Source organism: Pyrus communis, chromosome 3, assembly GCF_963583255.1.
Source record: "Pyrus communis chromosome 3, drPyrComm1.1, whole genome shotgun sequence".
Classification (NCBI taxonomy): Eukaryota; Viridiplantae; Streptophyta; class Magnoliopsida; order Rosales; family Rosaceae; genus Pyrus; species Pyrus communis.
In genome coordinates, this window is record NC_084805.1 from 27,066,000 (window position 1) to 27,088,198 (window position 22,199).

The 22,199-nt window shown below is 40.7% G+C and overlaps 5 protein-coding genes across 5 annotated transcripts; 2 read left to right on the forward strand and 3 right to left on the reverse strand.

Annotated features, from left to right (window-relative positions):
* The first annotated feature begins 1,994 nt into the window (after nt 1-1,994).
* On the forward strand, nt 1,995-4,002 carry LOC137729959 (tetrahydroanabasine acetyltransferase). Its single transcript, XM_068469009.1, has 2 exons — nt 1,995-2,846; nt 3,128-4,002. The coding sequence occupies exons 1-2, from the start codon at nt 2,038-2,040 to the stop codon at nt 3,675-3,677; spliced, it is 1,359 nt and encodes a 452-aa protein (XP_068325110.1). The 5' UTR covers nt 1,995-2,037; the 3' UTR covers nt 3,678-4,002.
* A 610-nt stretch (nt 4,003-4,612) lies between these two features.
* On the forward strand, nt 4,613-6,697 carry LOC137728863 (magnesium-chelatase subunit ChlI, chloroplastic). Its single transcript, XM_068467648.1, has 3 exons — nt 4,613-4,834; nt 5,062-5,168; nt 5,450-6,697. The coding sequence occupies exons 1-3, from the start codon at nt 4,729-4,731 to the stop codon at nt 6,500-6,502; spliced, it is 1,266 nt and encodes a 421-aa protein (XP_068323749.1). The 5' UTR covers nt 4,613-4,728; the 3' UTR covers nt 6,503-6,697.
* Nucleotides 6,698-6,925: 228 nt separating this feature from the next.
* Nucleotides 6,926-8,043, reverse strand: LOC137729902 (nudix hydrolase 15, mitochondrial-like). Its single transcript, XM_068468952.1, has 3 exons — nt 7,835-8,043; nt 7,592-7,734; nt 6,926-7,412 (listed from the first exon to the last, which is right to left on the reverse strand). The coding sequence occupies exons 1-3, from the start codon at nt 8,040-8,042 to the stop codon at nt 7,065-7,067; spliced, it is 699 nt and encodes a 232-aa protein (XP_068325053.1). The 5' UTR covers nt 8,043; the 3' UTR covers nt 6,926-7,064.
* Nucleotides 8,044-10,006: 1,963 nt separating this feature from the next.
* Nucleotides 10,007-12,210, reverse strand: LOC137730059 (nudix hydrolase 15, mitochondrial-like). Its single transcript, XM_068469126.1, has 3 exons — nt 11,974-12,210; nt 11,728-11,870; nt 10,007-10,475 (listed from the first exon to the last, which is right to left on the reverse strand). Exons 1-3 carry the CDS (start codon nt 12,179-12,181, stop codon nt 10,134-10,136), a joined length of 693 nt encoding a protein of 230 aa, XP_068325227.1. The 5' UTR covers nt 12,182-12,210; the 3' UTR covers nt 10,007-10,133.
* Nucleotides 12,211-12,538: 328 nt separating this feature from the next.
* On the reverse strand, nt 12,539-14,430 carry LOC137729299 (nudix hydrolase 15, mitochondrial-like). Its single transcript, XM_068468193.1, has 4 exons — nt 13,975-14,430; nt 13,721-13,863; nt 12,944-13,063; nt 12,539-12,853 (listed from the first exon to the last, which is right to left on the reverse strand). Exons 1-4 carry the CDS (start codon nt 14,318-14,320, stop codon nt 12,647-12,649), a joined length of 816 nt encoding a protein of 271 aa, XP_068324294.1. The 5' UTR covers nt 14,321-14,430; the 3' UTR covers nt 12,539-12,646.
* Between the last annotated feature and the right edge of the window lie 7,769 nt (nt 14,431-22,199).

Here is a 22,199-nt window from a genome sequence, read left to right on the forward strand (position 1 = left end):
AGTCTCAGACTTGCAGACTTTATTGTAAACCTCTGCAAACATTCAGTAACTGTCACCGCGTATTCCAAAACAGAAAAAGGATTTCAGTCCTTGTCCACATTAAGTATTTTCCATCCTACCAAACTGACATTCTTACAACAAAAATTTAAAGAGGACTGAGAAAATTATAAACTTCATTTTACAAAAACTTGTAATGATCGGTATATCACAGAGCAAAGCTAAACATAATACACACAGAATTAAATCCATAGTGTAAAATAAACTGTTAACTGCTGTGCCTTTATTAGGAAAATTCAGTGATTAACCAGAAAAAATTAATCAATTGATAATTAAGGACTAAAATCGAAACGATAACCAAAGGAACTAGCTAAAACATAACTCGCGCCTAAATTTGAATAAAAAAAGGTTAGCAGTAGGAACAATAGCACATTAGAAAACATGAAATTAGAGATTAACGGAGTAATCTTGATATCAAACATGACTCCGCAGAGAGAGAGATTTGAAAACTCTACAAATCGAACAGTAATCTACAAGATGAACATATGGAATTCAAATTCGAGCAATTCTACGATCTACCAAAAACTCAACATTAGGCTCAAAGAAGAAATCGATTACATTCTACTTGCATGCAATTTTCCGAGAAATAAGCAAAAATTCCTGGAAAATACACGGAATCGATCAATAAATGCACGAAACGAACATAATGAAGTTCAAAATTCAAGCGATTACGGAATCGATCAAGAAATTCACGAAACGAAGGGCCACAGTTCAAAATTCAAGCGGCTTTACTCGGTCCAGAAAACATTGCACCGCTCGCGAATCCGAAAAGCCATGTAAAACGAAACGATTAGGGATTGAGAAACTCACCGATTTCAGAGTCGAAAGAAGACGAGAGAGAAACCGTGGAGGTGCGAGTTGTGAGAGAGAGCTGCTTGGCAAAATGATCCGACCAACCAAATGTGCGAATATTTATACTTCTCCAAGTTTGAAGAGGCGGGGAGGATACCTGTCACGTATTAGCGCGCTTTTTTGTGTTTTTTTGCTAAAGGTACTAAAAATCCCGCTTAGCACTGCTAGACGCTAGATGACTAATCGTCGTCTTGATTAATGTCTAGACATTTAAAAATTAGAAAATGATGCCTAGATCAGTTGAGGTGTCTGTCTAAACCGCCTAACCCGCCCAGACCCACCTAGGCGCTAGGCTCCAATACGTCGCTCGACTAGCGCCTAGCATCTTTAAGAATCTTGATATTAAGTGATAAGGGAGTGGACTAAACCTTATAATAGACTTGTCATAATAATATGGTTCAACTTTGCTCTTTAACCCACTGATTAGGCGGGCATATACAAATCGATTAGGCGTCGACCGTAATGATCCAACACTGATTTGGCCCCGCTAAATTTGCCACATGGATTGCGGCCCAATCAAAAGGCCCACAGTAATGAGTGGTTGGAATTTTATTTTTATTTTTTTTTAGAAAATTAGGGTGGTAGAAACTTGAAAGTGTCACACTCGGCAGAAATGGCATGCAACAATGCCTCTCAAATAAAGTTGACGCTGCGGCATGCTCCACGTCGCTCCTTCAAACACCATCATCTCGACCAACCACATGGCCTTATTTTTTTGGTAGACCACTTTTATATATAGTCATGATGAATTCTTAGAAAAATAATATGCAACTGACTACAATATTTGTAGGTATTTATTATAATTATCATATGTACGTGAATATGTGAATTTAAAACAATTATCATTTAATCGTAGAAATAATAATTATAATAAAATACGTGTAAGTATCAAAAATATTTTGAATGCACGTGAAGTTTTGTATTTAGTTCATCGTTTTCAAACATCGCTACGCAAAAATGAAAAGAATTCCAGTTCCAAATAATACATTTTCTTTTTTGTATTGTTGGAATTAAGAAATGTAGATTAATTAGTGATATGAGAGTAATAACTATTCTATATAAATCCCCACACCATAATATGTTGAACAAGAACCCAAACCTCCACCTACCAAGTAGAAGCAACCAAAAATGCAAATCAAAATCATCGAAACAAATGTCATCGTTCCATCTCCGCCACCATTTACCGACGATCACTTCCTCCAACTAACCCACCTCGACAACGACCCCAACCTCCGCGTCACCTTCCGCTACGTCCGCGCCTACCACAACACCAACTCCTCCCCCTCCAACCCCTCCCACGTCATCTCCGATGCCATCTCCGCCGCTCTGGTCCACTACTACCCTCTCGCCGCCACTATTCGCCCCCGCCCCGACCGCCGCTTCGAGCTCTTTTGCTCCAACGGCCAAGGCGTCCCCCTCATAATCGCCTCCGCCGACTCCACTCTCGATTCGGTCGGATACCTCGATGACCCAGCTGCGGATTTCGTCGAACACTTGGCGCCCGACCCCAACCCGGAAGAGGCAATGTCCACCCCGTGTATGCTGCAACTCACGGTGTTTAACTGCGGCGGGTTCGCTCTCGGAGCCGCCATACACCACTCGCTGTGCGACGGAATGGGCGCCACACAGTTCTTCAATGCCGCGGCCGAGTTCGCCCGCGGGGCGACTCGGGCGTCGGTTGAGCCGGTGTGGGACCGGGCGGGGTTGCTGGGACCCAGAGAACCGCCCCGAATCGGCGCACCGGTGCTGCACGAGTGCCTGAGTTTGGACAAGGGGTTCCCGCCATACGGACAGGCGGAGGCGGTGGGGCCGGTTGTTAGGGAGTGCTTTCATGTGAGAGACGAGTGGGTGGAGAAATTCAAGGGGGAGCTGTTGGAGCAGAGTGGGTTGAACTTCACCACTTTCGAAGCTCTCGGTGCTTTTATATGGCGTGCCAAGTAAGTTAAAGTTGCTTTATTCCGTCATACCAAATTAAGAAGTTTTTCAGTATTCCAGTAACATAACCTGGTACATCGGGAAATTTCTCATAAATTTGAACTTTGACCTTCAAAGCGTCTTAATTTCAGATTGTGGCACTTTAAAGTCGGAACTTCAAAACGTCTTAATTTGGTATTGTGCGGTTCAGTTTTAAGACGCTTTGAAATTCCGAGTCAGAATTGCCACAATCTCAAAGTTGTGACTAAAATTAATATTTTGGGTGATGGATGGCATGAAACAGGATTAAAGCCATAGGGCTTCCAAGTGACGAGAAGGTAACATTTGCATACTCAATCAACGTACGAAGACTAGTAACCCCTGCATTACCAGCCAGCTATTGGGGCAACGGCTGCGTACCAATGTACGTGAACCTCACCGCCAAAGAACTAACCTCGAAGCCGCTTTCGTCCGTGGCGGATCTGATCAAGAAGAGCAAGAGCAACGCCACGGACGAGTACGTCCGCTCGTTCATCGACTTCCAGGAGCTGCATTACAAGGACGGGATCACGGCGGGGAAAGAAGTTAGCGGGTTCACTGACTGGAGGCACTTGCGCCACTCAAGCGTGGATTTTGGGTGGGGAGGTCCTGTGACTGTGTTGCCACTTTCAAGGAACTTGCTAGGGAGCGTTGAGCCTTGTTTTTTCTTGCCTCCGTCGTCGTCCTCGGCGGGTGTGGGGAAGAAGGATGGGTTCAAGGTTTTGGTGACCATGAGGGAGAGTGCTGTGCCGGCTTTTAGAGAGGAGATGGAGAAGTTTGGCTGCCTAGAGGGCGATCTGCTGTCCCGAATTTGATGTCTCATTTGTGTCTCGTTCTTAATTTTTTGACATTCGTCTATTAATTTAACACCAATGTTAACACTGTTAATTTTTTATAAACTAATTGAAAAATTAAAAATTAACAGAGTTAGGTTAGAGTTAAGTAGTAGTACACGTGCCAAATAAATAAAGAAGGAGAAATGAAGGAGACACCATTTCGGGACAGCATACCCGGAGGCCGAGTTTGGGTTGCCTTGATGTTATGCAAGAATACTTTCACTGTGATATGTGCATTATTTTTTGTTATAATAATTCATCATCAATGTAATAATTATGGATCAACTATTACATCCTCTGATTAGGTTTTTGTGTGCTGAAAATACAACCAAAGGAGGTGACAAAACACAGTGAAAATAATCATAAACCACATTAGGTTTTTATTTGGGGTTTTTGAAGCTCTGTAAATGGCACCTTGTAGGGATGAATAATTGTTGTTATGTGGTTCGGAATTGTCGGCCGCTTCTAGTTTCTAGGCAGCTGCAGCGAGTTATCCCTCGTCTAGGCTTTTAGAGTTTTCTCTATTAGCCATCTTCGGACTTATGTTGTTTGACTGTTTGATCTCTTGTGGACGGTCTATTTAAGAATTGAAATCGTTTGATGGTTTTTTTCTTTATGTACTATTTGTAATTGCTGCATGGAAGAATCTTTAATCATACTTTATTTATATACATGACGTATTTTTTTATATGCCGATCATTTTTATGATTACGTAAGGTGTAATCTGTCCGTTTGAACTTTTATTTTAGAATGTTTTCTACCTTGTGACAAAAAAAACACTGAAAATACAAAGTAGTTCACTCTAAATGACAAATTACAACTAATTACAATTCATGTTACTTTTTTATCTTTTGTTTGGTATACGACAACACGGAGAGCGAGTAGACATACAAAATACGACAGAAAATCTATCCACTTATCCTTCAGCCTCACAAACCAATAGAAGGCCAGAGACCATGCCGAGCTCCAGAGCCGAAGAATTATACTCACACTCGAACACATAGTAGTCCCACTGGGATACACTTCTTCCATGGCGTCCGTACTCGGAAGTTGCTCGACGGCAGCAACTTTGGCCTCCCGACCTCTGTCCTCTCGCACTTACAGGACTTCAATTCCCTCTCTCTCTCTAACCCCAGGTAAACTTTTCCCACCAAACAAAGGAAAACCCAATTGTTTTTTTTTTTTTTCCAGCATTTGGACTATGATTTGGGATTGTTTTCTGCAATTTGATTGAGTACATGAAATACCCAGTTCGTAATTTGGTGTTTGTTGGTGTTTTGATGGGGGATTTGAAGTGGGTTTTTGCTGGATAATGGTTGTGGATTGTTGTTAATTTGAATGGAATTGTGTTTTTGCATTGCAGGGAAGAGTTTTGGGAGGAAGTTTTATGGAGGGATTGGGATTCATGGAAAGAAGAGGTCTCAATTCCATGTGACCAATGTTGCCACTGAAATCAGCCCTTCTGAGCAGGTCTGAATTTTCTTCATCCAATTGCGGTTTTTGACAACAAAATTTTGATTGGTTTTGATTGAAAAGTTTGATTACTAATAGATGAAGTTTATATTTTAAATTGGTGGTTCAGTTTTCTATAATGTTGGAGAAAGAAATATTTTTTGCATTCTAGATGTTTGTTGAACCGAAAATTTCGAGAAATAGTTGAAGTTTTTTCATTGGGAGTTATACATGTTATGTAAAAATATAGGTTGTTGAGTTTATGTGTGATTAATTATGCTCTGCCAAATTGTATTCAGGCAAAGAGGGTTGCTGCTAAGGAAAACCAGAGGCCGGTATATCCATTCGCCGCTATTGTAGGACAAGATGAGATGAAACTGTGCCTTCTGCTGAATGTGATTGATCCCAAGATTGGGGGTGTCATGATCATGGGGGATAGAGGAACTGGAAAATCCACAACTGTTAGGTCCTTGGTTGATTTGCTTCCCGAAATTAAGGTAGTTTCTGGTGACCCTTACAACTCGGATCCAGAAGATCCAGAGTCCATGGGAGCGGAAGTTAGAGAGAGCATTGTGAAAGGGGAGCAACTTCCTGTTATCAAGACTAAGATCAACATGGTTGATTTGCCCTTGGGTGCTACGGAAGATAGAGTCTGTGGAACAATTGATATTGAGAAAGCTCTAACCGAGGGTGTCAAGGCATTTGAGCCTGGCCTTCTAGCAAAAGCTAACAGAGGAATTCTTTATGTGGACGAAGTTAATCTCTTGGATGATCATTTGGTTGATGTCCTATTGGATTCTGCTGCCTCTGGATGGAACACAGTGGAGAGAGAGGGTATCTCAATTTCACATCCTGCTCGGTTTATTTTGATTGGCTCGGGCAATCCAGAAGAAGGGGAGCTCAGGCCACAGTTGCTTGACCGTTTTGGGATGCACGCACAGGTTGGAACTGTGAGGGATGCAGAGCTCAGAGTGAAGATTGTGGAGGAGAGAGCTCGATTTGACAAAAATCCCAAAGAATTTCGGGTTTCTTACGAAGCTGAGCAAGAAAAACTTCAGGAACAAATTGGCGCAGCTAGAAGTTATCTTCCATCTGTTCAGATTGATCAGGACCTCAAGGTGAAAATCTCCAAGGTTTGTGCAGAGTTGAATGTCGATGGATTGAGAGGAGACATAGTGACAAACAGGGCTGCAAAAGCCTTGGCTGCTCTTAAGGGAAGGGATAAGGTGACTCCAGAGGATATTGCTACTGTCATCCCTAACTGCTTAAGACATCGTCTTCGGAAGGATCCTTTAGAGTCGATTGACTCTGGTTTACTTGTCATTGAGAAGTTCTATGAGGTTTTTAGCTGAAGGAGATACTGAAAGAGCCCTTTCTTCTGTAATTTTGTTGGTAAGATTGTAAGATTGTTTTTGTTTAACATTTTTTCTATCCTGCTTTTATACCAGCACATTTAGGTTTCACCATTGATATGTTCTGACTACTGTGTTATTTCAAAACTTAATGGTCTATATTTTCAAGAAGCACGTATATGATACAATTTCTTGCCTATGGTTTCTCCTAATGTATTTACCGTTGCACATTGACCTTTCGGTTCATAACTGGATCATTAGAGTTGGCCTTGTACCTTGTATAAGGCGAATGTTCCTGTAGCGGACCATCAAACCAATCACATGGTGCCATGTGTTTTAATTCTTCCACATGCCATAGCGTGATTGGTATGACATACCACTACAGTGGTATCTCGTTGTAAGTTTCTCTCCTGTACAGGGCGTAAGATTGTTGCTTTGTCAATGTAATATCTGAGAAAGTAGTACTTAAAGATAAACAGCCACATTGAAGGTTTCTGGGATTCAACTTGAAAATGCAGATTGCAAAAACATGTAACATCACATGAGTAACAATAAAATGACATTAAAACCTAGGGCATGGTGGTGCTCCCTGGCCACTCTTCCAGAACTTTGGCCTCCGCTCGAGAAACGCCGGCGGCCGCTCATACACTGCTGAAGCAGCGCTTATCAGAAGGCCAGCAGTTAGGGCCCATATCACATACACTTCACCATCATCTGCTTCAAAGTCGAAGTAATGTAAGAGATACTTGTCTCCCATCCATTCTCTCTCCTCCTCTCTCCTCTTCTCATCCTTGAGAAACATTTCTAAAGGAGCATAAAAAATTGCCTCCACTTCTGCAACATTTGGAGCCGGACTAAATGCTTTTATGTCCGAAAGTAGGCCAATTACCGGAACCACAATCACACCATGCTGTAAGATTGAGGAGGAGTCAGAATCCGAAAGCCATATTAGTGATGAAATTTGAATGAAATTATTTTGTGGGTTGTGATTTTTCTGGTGAAGAGAGAGTTTTGGGATGAATTATCCATTAAAAACGTTTAATTAAAAAATAAATTAGATTATATATACAAGAGTGCAGCTGAGCTAACCGAGTTTACAATGTGATCGAGAACGGAGACGACGTTGACTAGGGAAGGGTCCAGGCCGATCTCCTCCTTGGCCTCCCGGAGGGCGGTGTGCACGTCATCAGCATCCGCTTCCTCTCTTTTCCCACCCGGGAGCGCAACGTCGCCTGCAACCAAACACACCCTCTTTCAGTTATTCTTTACAAATGGATTATGGAGGAACTGGTTCTGGTACCAGGATTTGTTGAGGAGGCTGAGGGAGATCACCAGGGCTGGAAGACAGAGATGAAGATCGTTTCGTGAGAATGACGCGCAGCTCGCCGTCATCCCCTTTGAACAGACACACCAGAACCGCCGCCCGTTTGGTTGTTGAATCGGAGGTGGCGGAACCGGTAGGTGGTGGAGGTGGTTTGACTGATTCTTCGAGTCTGAAATGTTGTGCTAGAGTTTGGAGTCTTAGTTCAGCAGAACCCATTATTTTCTTCGCTCTTTCTGAAAAAAAAAATTGTGGGCTATGTATAGAGAATTTATCATATATAATTAAAATTTAACCTTCAATTTCATAAATGTTAATTTTTATAAAAATTATCAATTGTGGCAATGAAAATACATGAATAGACCTAAATGTCCTAAAAAGAGTACAGCAGAGCTAACCTTGTTTACTCAAAGAGATTATTTCCGGATCTCTTCCACCAAGACTATCGGATTAAGTGATCCGAACCTTTGAAATTTGATCAAACGACTAAAAACAGGGGTCACTTTTAAAAGTTATAATAACTTTAGTCGTTGGATCAAATTTCAAAGGTCCAGATCACTTGATCTGGTAGTCTTGGTGGAAGAGATCCAGATAGGATCTCTTTCCCTTGTTTACAATTATGGAAAAAAAAAAAAATACACTCAGGGTCGTTTATCGTATATCGCGTGCGGTTAGTTTTTTATTAGGTACTATTTTTCTTTAATTTTAAATAAATAAATTCAAAATAATTTATGACCGCATGATATATGATAAACGCCTAGGATCTGAGGATCCCTAAGATCTCCACAACTTGGATTCGGATGGGATCCAAATCCATACATAGCCTACCCTTACTCTAACTCCAACTTTGGACTCAAACTTTGGTCTGCGATGAATGTCATTGTCACCTAAAATTTTAGCCAACAAGATCCTCTCATAATCCTTTTGGTGAGGATCATGTGGATTCGTAAATCGTGTCCGTTCATCGTACATCGTGCGATCAGTTTTTGTCAGGAACTGTTTGTATTTAATATTAAATAAAAATATTTAAAATGATTTATGACCGTACGATGTACGATAAAAGGATGTAATTTACGGATCCACACAAAGAGGATTTGGCGAGGATCCATATTCAAATTAGGACCTAAAATTTATTAATTATTGTGGAATGATTTTAACTCTAGTTTTTTTATAAGGATTTTTTTGTAACTGTGAGTTATTTTATCTTAATTTAATTTTACAAATGTTTTAATTAAAAAAAAGGCTTAAATCCTAATAAAATTTTCAAAACCAAACAAATCACACACACCAACCAACCAATTAACCAATCAAACTTCAATATACACCGACCAAACTTCAATACACAAACCAATCAACCAAGCTTCAATACATATACCAACCAAATATACATTTTATTATTTTGACCATTAGATTTAAATTGCAACCGTTGAATTATTTTTGACAGTCGGATTGAAAAAAAAAAAAAATATAAACCGTTAGATCAAAATAAAAATATTGTAAAAAAAATCTGATTTTAATACGGACCGTTGATCATCAACGGTCTAGAAATTGACCAGCTCACAATTGTTCAAAGGAAGATCATATTCACGCATCCCAAATTATTTCCTCCACACCTTTTTAATTTTTTTTAATATTTTTTTATTAAGTGTTAATGGTGTGTAGAAAATATTAAAAAATTAAAAAAGTACGAGAGAAGTAATTTGAGATGTGAATATAATCTTTCTTGTTCAAATATTGCGGTTAGACAACTGGGGTCCTCTGCCACTTGGAGTCCAGTTGTTGCCCACTTCTCATTTCTTCCACCCGTTTGCTTTTTATGAAAAAAGTGGGGCCCCCAAAATTTGGGATGCTATTAGAAACTCAAATTTGGGTTTTAGTTTGACTCCAAGCCAAATATTTTGTGCGTAGGTCTCACCATTCGATTGCATTTTTGGGTTTAGGTCTGCCCTTCGGCATTGACCTTTCGGTTCATAAACTGGATCATTATAGTTGGCTTTGTACCTTGTATAAGGCGAATCTTCCTGTAGCGGGATGCTACTGTACCGTTAAATCAATCACACAGTACCATGTGTTTTAATTCTTTCACATGACATAGCGTGATTGGCATGACATACCACCACAGTGGTATCCCGTTGTAAGTAAGTTTCTCTCCCGTATAGGGAGTAAGCTTGTTGCTTTGTCAACGTAATATCTGAGAAAGTAGTCGTTAAAGATAAACAGCCACATTGAAGGTTTATGGGATTCAACTTGAAAATGCAGATTGCAAAAACATGTAATATCACATGAGTAACAATAAAATGACATTAAAACCTATGGCATGGTGGTGCTCGCACCACCACGCACCCAGAACTTAGGCCTCCGCTCGAGAAACGCCGGTGGCCTCTCATACACGGTTGAAGCAGCCCTTATCAGAACGCCGGCAGTTAGAGCCCATATGACATACTCTTTACCATCATCCGATTCAAAGTCGAAGTAATGTAAGAGATACTTGTCTCCCATCCATTCTCTCTCCTCTTCTCTCCTCTTCTCATCCTTGAGAAACATTTCTAAAGGAGCATCGAAAATTGCCTCCACTTCTGCAGCATTTGGAGCCGGACTAAATGCTTTTATGTTAGAAAGTAGGCCAATTACCGGAACCACTGTCATACCGCGCTGTAAGATTGAAGAGGAGTCATAATCAGAATACATGAGTAATCCATAATCAAAATCAAACTCCTTGTGTTGATTCCAATTACGGATACCTAAACATGTCCGAAAAGAGTTTTCTGAAAATGAGAGTTTCCCCCCTTAAAACTTATTTTCTCTCACTTAAAACCCATCCTCTTTATTTTTTCAGACTTAAACCCCATTTACTAGAGTCCAACTAAATTTCCTTAACAAGCTTGGTATGTCAGTTTTTATAATTCTCGTGTTCCTAAAATACCCTCATAGAGTGTAACGTGGGTTAAGTTTGACTTATGATTAATAATAAATTTTGCATTAATGCAATTAAATGTCAGTTAACCTATTGTTTGATTAGGCTTTCTTTTCTCAAACTTTTTTACCAACAATTGTTTTATCATGAAACTAACTTACCTTATTAGCATGCAATATATAATATAAATAAAAATATTATGGTGTTTTACGTTGAAACATGGGCAAATAATTTGTGTCAAAATAATTATACAAAATAATGGTTGTATTCTTTTTCTTTTCATAGAAAATAATTTACCTATCTATATGTTAGTATCCACTTAGATTAGAAATACTATAAAAATAATTTACCTACCCCATAGGCGTGATATTGTAAAGAAAAAATGTATATGATTACTTTGGATATTATAATTAATTATATGACAGTATTATTTGTATAAGTAAATTAATAAGTAGATTGGTGAATTAGTATGTACTACAAAAAATGCTGATAAATTAGCTTGTAATTAACAAAAGAATGTAGGTAAATTAGTGAATTTTTAAAATATAGGTAAATAGTTTGTATCTAAAGAATGTAGGTCAATTAGTTTGTATAAAAAAAATGTAGGTAAATTAGTGAATTTTTAAAATATAGGTAAATAGTTTGTAACACGTGGTTTTATAACGGGAGATCATTGCTCATTGCTAGCATAATTGAAGGTGAGTAATAATAATATCCATTGACATATTTAGGTCATTGTGGAATAAGTTGTAAATATTTTATAAGGATAGGTCGTTTATTTGCCAATATGACAAACTATTTGAATTTTGGGTTTTATTTGAATATTTAATATGAGGCGGATTTTTGTTTGGACGATAATAGTTTTAACGTTCTATATCTAAACAAGAAGTTTTTTTTTCCAGTCAAAAAATGCTTGCCCCACCCACCTACCCTTCACAACCACCCTGAACATTTGAAGATCTTAACCGAAAAGAGTACAGCTGAGCTAACCTTGTTGACAACGGAGTCAAGAACGGTGACAACTTTGACTAGGGAAGGGTCCAGGCCGATCTCCTCCTTGGCCTCCCGGAGGGCGGTGTCCACGTCATCAGCATCCGCTTCCTCTCTTTTCCCGCCGGGGAGCGCAACGTCGCCTGCAACCAAACACACCCTCTTTCAGTTGCTCTTTACAAATGGTGGAACTGGTCCTGCTACAGTAATGTGAAGCGATTTGTTTTGGAGGCCGAGGGTGATCACCAGGGTTGGAAGAGAGAGATGAAGATCGTTTCGTGAGAATGACGCGCAGCTCGCCATCGTCTCCTTTGAACAGACACACCAGAATCGCCGCCCGTTTGGTTGTTGAAGTGGAGGTGGCGGAACCGGTGGGTGGTGGAGGTGGTTTGACTGATTGTTCGAGTCTGAAATTTTGTGCTAGAGTTTGGAGTCTTAGTTCAACAGAACTCATTATTTTATTCAAGGCTTTGTTTCTGAAAAAAAGAAGAAGATACTTGTGGGCTATATATAGCCTTCCCTTACTCCAACTCCAACCTTAAACAACATTAAATTCTAATAAATTTTCAAAACCGAACAAATTACACAAACCAACCAGTCATCCAAACAGACTTTAATATACACACCAACCAAATTTTAATACATAAATCAACCAACCAAACTTCAATACACACCAACCAAATATTTATTTCATTATTTTGACCGTTGGATCTAAATTGCAGCTTGTTGTTGGTATAGAACTAAAACGACGATTGTTTTTTTAGCAAACCATCGATAGTGAGGTAAAATAGTATTGCAGGAATGACGATAATTTCCAGTACGAATCGATAGTGAGGTAAATATTAATGCAGGAATGACGATCGTTTCCAATACAAATCGATACGATTCGTTGACAATAATTTATGGGATTGTCTTATTTCTATCTACAACTCTTAGTAACCTTAAAACGGGGATTTTGCTCCACAAAATTTGGTGGCCGTTTGTATACAACTGATGCGGCCCTAATCAAGATACCTGCAGTTAGGCCCCAAATCATGTACTTCTTGTTCTTGGTTTCGTAGTCGAAGAAATGGATCAGAAACTTGTCTCCCATCCACTCCCTCTCCTTTGACGTCCGGTTTTCATCCTAAAGAAAACGTATACAAAATGATCTTTAAGAGATCAAAAGACAACTACATAATCTGTAATCGGAGTATGAAACTAAAAAGAGAGAAACCTTGAGGAACATTTCCAAGGGCACATTGAATACCGCGTCCACTTCAGCAGGATTTGGATCCGGCTTGAATGCTTCCTTCTCATTAAGTATGCCAATAACCGGAACAACCCTTAGCAGATGCTGCACAGAAATCCAAAGGTTAGCTAAATCGAGTTCCTCATCCAAAATAGTCTTTCAGAGCTACAAGTCTGACACCGAAATCTGCATTATACATCGCCCCTAACGCCTATGTACCCTATTTTAGAAGTCATTCAAAGCACTTACTCAACAAATCAGACAAACTACACTGCTCTTCCCCAAGACCAACTTCTCAAATTTTGGATTTGTGTGCAAATTATGGATTCGGAGGGTGTATCTCGATAAATTAAGATGCACATGATTAAAATTAGTTGATATTAAGGACCTGTACTTAACAGATCAACACGAAGAACAAATGAGTACATTACAAACTAAATGACCGTGTCAGACAGATACTTCTTAAAGAACACCTCCAATCTACCAATATGATTACTCAGTTTTTCCGAAAACTAATACCCTAAACCTTACATTCAAACTCATTTCGAATGCAAACGAAAAGCATATGATAAGTCCCGAGCCTTTCTTTCTAGTCTCAACTCAACTCAAGTTCCCAACTTTCACCTTCCAATACTATCTGCAATTTCGCAAACAACACATAATTCGACTAACCAAGTTCTGTGTCCACTCAAATGCACACATTTGAGCTCAATCAAACTTAAATTTGAAACAAATAGTGATCAAAAGATCAAACATTTATACCTTCGATAAGAATGGTTCAAGGACTGTCACAACATTGACAAGCTTAGGATCCAAACCTATCTCCTCTTTCGCCTCCCTCGTCGCCGTGTCCCCATCGTCCTTGTCCCCGTCCTCTGTTTTCCCACCCGGCAAAGAAACTTCACCTGCAGAAACACAAAACAAAAATTAAAAAACTAATCTTTCCCATTTCCTTTTTATCAATTTCCCCAATTTTCTCAGGAGCCAAACAAAGGGGTAATGAAAACTCCACAAACCCGAGTGAGTGGAAAGCCCCGACGACCGCTTAGTGAGAATGACGCGCAGATCGCCAGCATCCCCTTCGAAGAGACAGACCAAGACGGCGGCTCTTTTGGGTCTGAACTTTTCTGGGTCCCTTGCAACTGGGGTGTCGGATTCGGCAAAACCCACCTGGGACACGACCTTGCCGGCGGTTTCTTCGATTCTTTGCTCCTCAATGTCGTCGTCGGAGGGAAAAGGCGGCGGCTTGTAGAGGCGGAGCTGCTGGGCTAAGACGATGAGTCTCTGTGAGCCTCCGCATGCATTGGGCAGCTCCATGAGTAGTGGCGGCGGTGGTAATAGCCTTCTGAGGATTGAGATCATGGGCTGCGCTTCTGCATATTAATCATAGTAGAAGAAGAACACTAGTAATTGCAGATCGCCGGTTTTTTGTTGGCACACGAGTCACTGAGTCAGCATAGGGCCATAGGCTCTGAAAATGGTCCCAAACTTCTCATTTGAGCTTCCTATGTTTTTGGACCTAGATTGAAAAACCCCTTAAAACTACGATCGTTTAGTCATTGAACTATATAAAAACATATGAACGAAATTGAAAAAGGCATTATGAATCGTCTAAGTATTTTATTGTTTGTTGAACAAACGATATTATCTACACTAAATGGGCTAGCAATAATGTGGTTTAAATTCACATTTGGCGATAATCGAACCCAAGACTTCTAACTTACAAGTGAAGAGAAATATCACTAGAACGTAGTACTAAAACTAAGGTCATTTAATCAATCTATTCTAGCAAATACATATGTTATTTAGTAGTACGATCTAGTAATATTCTTCTTCACTTGTGAGTAAGATGTCTTAAGTTCAATTCTTGTCAACGGTAAAGTTGAAACCACATTATTATGACAAACACATTATAAGGATTAGCTCACTTTCCCACATTCTTAGTGTGTAGACACAATCATTTGTTAAAAAAAAACAAAATATATCAGAATGTTACATTGGTTCAATGTCCGGTTTGTGCACAAATCGAACCGACCGCCCCCTAGCTAGTAGACCATACCGTAGTGCTTAAAATAACGGTTGGAAAGGGATCCGGAGAGGATCCCTTCCACTAAGTCCTTCTCATCAACTAATCCGGACCCTTGAAATTTGATCCAACGGCTACAAATAAGGACACACTTTAAAAGTTATAATAACTTTAACCATTGGATTAAATTTCAAAGGTCCGGATTGTTTGATCGAGAAAATTTGGTGGAAGGGATATGAATAGGATCCCTTTCCACAATGGTTGCACGTAAAGGGCAATAATATCAAGTGGTCTCCTCCCGCATGCAATATACCGTCTAAAGTTGCAGCAAGACAGTAGTACCGATACCTCGTACCCAACTTCTTTTTCTTTACTCCTCTGTCGCAACTCAGCTGCGCAGGCCGTCCTTTTGGTACAAACTAATTTCAGTGCTAACTGTTGTAGTCCTCGATCACTTCGATCACAAGAGCCTCGGTTGAATACATGATCTCATACAGAACAAGCATTATACCTTCCAACCTTCTGTGTATATGCTATTATGGTGCAATACATATTGATCTTAGCAATTAGGGCTCACATCTTCTGGCAATTCCTTGATTGCACTGATATTGTTATCAATTTTACTACTTAGGGTCATAAATGGTGTGATTAGTTAAATAATCAGCGTGAAATTTTATGGCAAATAAAATTCAATTTAGAGAGTTAGCTACCATTTATATAAATTTTACTTATAGTGATATTTTTTTCGACGTGAGATAATTTGCATTTGATCGATAGTTTCTAAACTCTAACTAAGAGAAATTCTTCAGTCCAGAGACCAAACCAAGTGGCTTATACGGGCCCACACACAAAAATCATCCCTTATCCCACTCCCTTATTTTTTCATGTTTACCTGGCTCTATTTGCGTCCCACCCCCACCTCACACAACACCAATGACCCACCATCAACGGTGGTCTCAAGAACCGCTCCTAATCTAGAGTTTAGAGGGTCCCATCGAAAAGGTGATGTGTCTAGTTGACTAGCTTTTGAGGGCAAGAGTTGCTTACTTAACAAGCAAATGGAGACATGAACTCCTCCCAAGAAGAAACCAGACCAAACCAGCACATGATTGACAGTAGTGTCCCTTTTGTTTGTGGAATTTTTACTATCTTGTCTATCTTTACCACAGTAGGGTTTTACTTGTGACCAGCTTTCTGAAAGTCCACCAAGAAAAAAACAATCTGACTCAAACTCGATAGTTAATTGCAGCATATCGGGTTAATTAAGAGGTGTGACATTTGCATGATCAAGTCAGCAAGTAATTAGAACTAGAGTTGGCGCCAATATTCCTGTTTCATACAAGAGTTTGGAGCTGAACAAGTAAGAAACAATTTAGAAACCCTACTTTTCTGCATTAATGTTATGCTTAGCTTTTAAAAGGCTATCTTTATGATCTCTTTTACTTCCTCAGACTGTGTCATGCCTAATTTATCAAACATATCTCTCGTTTCATAGCTCGAAAATTTAGAGTACGTAAATATTGTATGGTGTGTGATGAGTTTAACAGTTTGATGTGCGCTGAAAGATCCCAGAGAATTGAATGGATGAATCTGAGCCACTTTGAAAGCACTGTATAATGTACATGTATATATGGTAGGACTTTTCACCCCTATATCGCTGGACTATTTGCACTAGTGTCTTCCATAAGAGAGAGAGAGAGAGAGAGAGAGAGAGAGAGAGAGAGAGAGAGAGAGAGAGAGAGAGAGAGAGAATGTTACAACAAAGAGAATCAAAGAACGAGAAAGAAGAGAATGGAGATTATCAGCATGTTCAAGACTTGATGGCTACTTCAAAATCGGCATTCAAGCAACAGCAGGTCGACAATACGAGATATGGAAAGATTGTGAGAGTTCACGGAGGCCACATTGTCCGATCCATGGCAAGAAAAGACCGTCACAGCAATGTTTACACTTCGAAAGGTCCGAGAGACAGGAGGTTCCGGCTGTCACCTCATATTGCTATACAGTTCTATGATGTTCAAGACCGCCTTGGCCACGACCGCCCAAGTAAAGCCATTGATTGGCTCATTGAGAAGTCCAAAGCAGCAATTGAAGCACTCTCTGGGTCTGAACAACCTTGCCAATATTACTATGATTGCACTAATAGTAATGTTTTAGATCCTCACCAGTTTTGGAAGAAATTGGAGAACAAAGCAAGCATCAGTTTTGGAATCACCCGGAAAGCAATAGGGAGCTGGAAACAATGAGCAATGGGAGTCCCAGGAACAATGTCAACAATTTATAAAGAACCGGTTTTCGATCCTCACCAGTTAAGTTCATTGAACTATGCTGAACAAGCCCTCGATCCCACATCAAGTTTATCGGATTCCAAAGTCACGGAGATGGGATGGTTTCAAAGTTTGGTGGCTTGGAATTATAATGCAGGTAATGGAGGAGAAATTTGTCCTTACAATTCATCGCATGTATCTCTGCATTAGCCATATATCTTGTCACAAGTTTTATTTGCTTCAAGTCTTTTGAATTGTATTTTTAGCTAATTTTACAAAAAACTGTTTCCATTGAAATCCTAGTCTATCTAAATCGGATTGAGTTACAATTTTCAGTTATTTTTTGTCTGTCTTCTTCTTTTTCTTTCCATTAAATTTTTTGTCTAATCTAAACTACGAAGAGAGGAATTTGAAGTTGGGGTAGAACGTAGAGAACAGTTCTAATTAACTTGACCGAAGTTCAAACCCAAGTCCCCTTCCCATTACCTTGTTTCTTTAAGATTTGGAACCTAAACTTTGGGGCATGGAAGAGCCAACGAGGCAACAAGCCAATTGTAGGAAAGATTACAAGAAAATTGTGACAAGAAATTATAATGAATTAATATTCTTCTAATAAGCACGTAGACAATTAGGGTGAGGTGCGGGTATCTCGTACTTTTTAAGAAGGTTTAAGCCTATTGTGATTTGAAAAAGTCTACGAATCGGTGCAATAGTCCAACTAAATCGTTGTGTGACTGTAGACATCGAAATTTCAGTAAAACAAATGTTCACCAATGCATTAAAGTTTTGACGTGTCAAGGCGTACATGGCATACGCCACGTGTTGTACAAATTGTACACATGGCGTGTGACTCAACAAAATAGGAAGAAATACCCTTGAAGGATTAAACAAGTTTTTCTTCTCATTTTGGGCAATGACAAGGCAAGTACATTTCAATCCATTGAGGATCAAAACAAGTTTTTCTTCTCATGTTGGGCAATGACAAGGTAAGCACACTTCAATCCATTACGGATCAAAGAAAGTTTTTCTCATTTGGGCAATGACAAAGCATACACATTTCAAGTTTAAAATGGTATTAAGTGGGAAATTAGGCCATAAGTTACACCACTTCAATTTCAATATTGCATTAAGTGGGAAATTAGGCCATAAGTTACACCACTTCAATTTCAATATTGCATTAAGTGGGAAAATTAGGCAATGGTGCTTGGAAAGGAAAAAAATATTTTGTGGTGGTGATTCATTCTCAAAGCCTATAAATAGGCTTCTCCATCAAGGTATCAAACATCAAGGAATTCACAAATACATTTCTCTACTCCCAAATTGGAAGAGAATTCCCCAAATCCTTGAAGCTTTGAAACTCCAAAGCTCTCGAGCATCCAAATTCCCAAGAATTCCGAAGGATCAAGAAAGCACTCTTCGTTCTTCGTCAAATCCTCCTTCAAGATCAAGCCCCAACGGCCCTTGAAGAACTTCCACCAACTCAAGATCAAGCCCCGACGGCCCTTGAAGAAAGTGTTCATTGTTCATCAACTGTTCATCCTAAGATCAAGCCCCAACGGCCCTTTGGATCAACAACCTCAACAAATCCACACATCCAATCGTTCTTCAAGATTAAGCCCAAAAGCCCTTGAAGATCCGCTCATCCATCAACCTTCAAGATCAAGCCCAAAAGCCCTTGAAGAAATCCACACAACCATTATTCAAGATCAAGCCCCGACGGCCCTTGAAGAAAGTGTTCATCCGTTCATCAACTGTTCATCCTAAGATCAAGCCCCAATGGCCCTTTGGATCAACAACTCATCCACAAACCTACACCCTACGAAGATAGAGTCAGAGGACCAAATTTGAGAGAGATCGTAACCCCAAAATCATAAACACAAAAATATTATTTTGTACGCGTTATTCTTGTTTCTTGTTTCAAGGAAACTTTCGTGTTCACAAATTTGGCACGCCCAGTGGGACTATCTCTACCTCTCATCTCTGTCTCCGTTCAAGATATTTAAGCACAGTCCATGGCTTCAAACAAAGAACAAGTCATAACTATCGGCACTACCTCCATTGAAAAACAGTTGGTTCAGATGAAGGAAACAATTGCAAGGCTGCTAAAGACTGCAGAGGAGAAAAACTTGCAAACCGCCGGACTCATCAACCGTCTGGAGGCGCAACATGGCGTCAAAGTGAAACCAAGCTCTCTTCCAACTAAGAAGACCGAAGAAGGCTTTAACCCAAATGCCTACGAACTCATGTCAAAGGCTAGGCATGACTTTGCTTCCTCTTCAAATCTTGGAAAGAAGGTTTCAAACACCGTCAACGACAAAGATCGTGACCTCACCAAAACTCAAAAGAAGTTGAAGGAGCATGGTTACGGAGTTGACAACAACCAAAGCACACCTCCAAAATCAATGGCATCAAGCAAGGGACAAGCCGTTCTTGCAACCACCAAGGGAAGAAGCATAAGCACTTCCGCCGCAAATGGAGCATCCATTGGTGCCACAACCACTTCTCAACATGCCGCTGCAAAGTTGGTACTGCTAAGCAAGCAAGAGCAGCATCAAAGGCGCGAGTCGGTCATCCACCTGACCTTGATGGGGGCACCAAAGCATGCTATTGAGACACACAAGATGACACCCCAAAATGGCCAATGGGGTTCTTCATCAGCACTATGGATGTCTGAAGGAAAGTCATGTCTATTGGTTGCACAAGTCATGACCATCGGCGTCACCTCTGTTGAAGAACAACTGGCTCAAATGAGCGAAGCAATTGCAAAGCTTACACAGACTGTGGAAGAGAAGGACTTGCAGATTGCCGCACTTGTCAACCAACTAGATGCGCTGCCCGACGTGAAAGTCGACCCAAATGTTGGCCTATTAAAGAAAGAAGTCGACGAAGAAGAGGAGCCTCCAGTGGAGAAAGTCGAAGAGAAGCTGAAGCTAGACCAAGCAACGGCGTTCATGGAATCTCTCTCTATCCAGCAGCTACAGGAGATGATCGCAAGCACTGTCAAGACACAGTACGAAGGAAGCTCGCATGACTCCGTACTGTACTCAAAGCCTTACTCCAAGAAGATTGATGCTTTGAAGATGCCAAGGGGTTATCAGCCCCCAAAATTCATGCAGTTCGATGGAAAAGGCAACCCGAAGCAACATGTCGCCCATTTCATTGAAACTTGCAACAATGCTGGGACAGAGGGAGACTACCTTGTCAAACAGTTCGTACGTTCGCTGAAAAGTAACGCTTTTGACTGGTACACCGACCTCGAACCCGAGTCTGTCGACAGTTGGGACCAGCTAGAAAGGGAATTCCTCAACCGTTTCTACAGCACTCGTCGTACTGTAAGCATGCTAGAGCTGACCAGTACGAAACAGTGGAGAGATGAACCTGTCATCAACTACATAAATAGATGGCGCTCCTTAAGTCTGGATTGTAAAGATCGGCTTTCTGAAACCTCTGCCATTGAGATGTGCGTTCAAGGCATGCAATGGGGACTACACTACATCCTTCAAGGCATTAAACCACGAACATTTGAGGAGTTAGCCACCCGCGCCCATGATATGGAGTTAAGCATCACCCGTCATGAGAAGAAAGAACAGATCGCCGACTACAAGAATGACAAAGTTTTGGGGCCCAAGGTGGATAAGGCTGCGTGGAAACCCACCAAGGAAGCAATGACGGTCAACACAACTCCAGTCAAAACCCATACACGAGGCAAGGCGATTCAAACCGAAGCTTTTCGTGATCAAGAGATACGTAGACGCACTTTGAAGGAGCTTGAGGAGAAGACATATCCATTCCCCGACTCTGACGTGGTTGCCATGTTGAAAGACTTGCTTGACAAAAAGGTGATCGACCTACCTGAGTGCAAACGGCCGGAAGAGATGAACCGTACTGACAGTCCAAGGTACTGTAAATTCCACCGCTTCATTGGTCATCCGACGGAAAAGTGCTTTGAGCTAAAAGATCTCATCATGAAGTTAGCTCAGAAAGGGATCATCGAGCTAGATCTTAATGATGTGGTGAAGTCAAACTATACCACCGTCACTTCTGGCTCTTTGAACTCAAAATCTTCACCTCAACCGCTGGGGGCATGCTCCAAAACCATGTCAGTCACGTCAAGTGAAGTTGAAGGATGTACTTATGTCACTCCAAAGAAAATGCACAAGAAACATAGGTCTCCTCCACAAGTTCACCAATCGGAAAGGGGGCAAAGCAGCTACCGTCAACCTTCAAAGCTACATGAAAGTGTTGAGGATGAGGAAGTTATGACACAAAGATCGTCCGTTGCCATCACAATGCGCGATTTCTTCCCCAAAGACTTCTTCAATCACTCGGTCAAGACTCCTTGCTATGAAGATTGCAAGGAATGCCTCTCTAAGATCGTTTGACAAATTCAAACAAGCTCCTCGTTCGCACGAGCATAAAAGGCGACAACCAACGCTCCTCATTCGCACGAGCATAAAAGGCGACAACCAAAGCTCCTCGTTCGCATGAGCCTAAAAGGCGACAACCAAAGCTCCTCGTTCGCACGAACATAAAAGGCGACAACCAAAGCTCCTCGTTCGCACGAGCCTAAAAGGCGACAACCAAAAGCTCCTCGTTCGCACGAGCCTAAAAGGCGATAACCAAAAGCTCCTTGTCTGCACGAGTTGAAACTGCAAACGACACCATAAGCTCCTCGTTCGCACGAGCCTAAAAGGTGACACCAAACGCTCCTTGCCTGCACGAGCTGAAACTGCAAACGGCACCAAAACGCTCCTTGCTTGCACGAGCTGAAACTGCAAACGGCACCAAATGCTCCTTGCCTGCACGAGCTGAAACTGCAAACGGCACCAAAACGCTCATTGCCTGCACGAGCTGAAACTGCAAACGGCACCAAACGCTCCTGGTTCGCAAGAGCATAAACTGTGTACGGCAAAATCATAAAAAAAAAAAAAAAAAAAAAAAAAAAAAA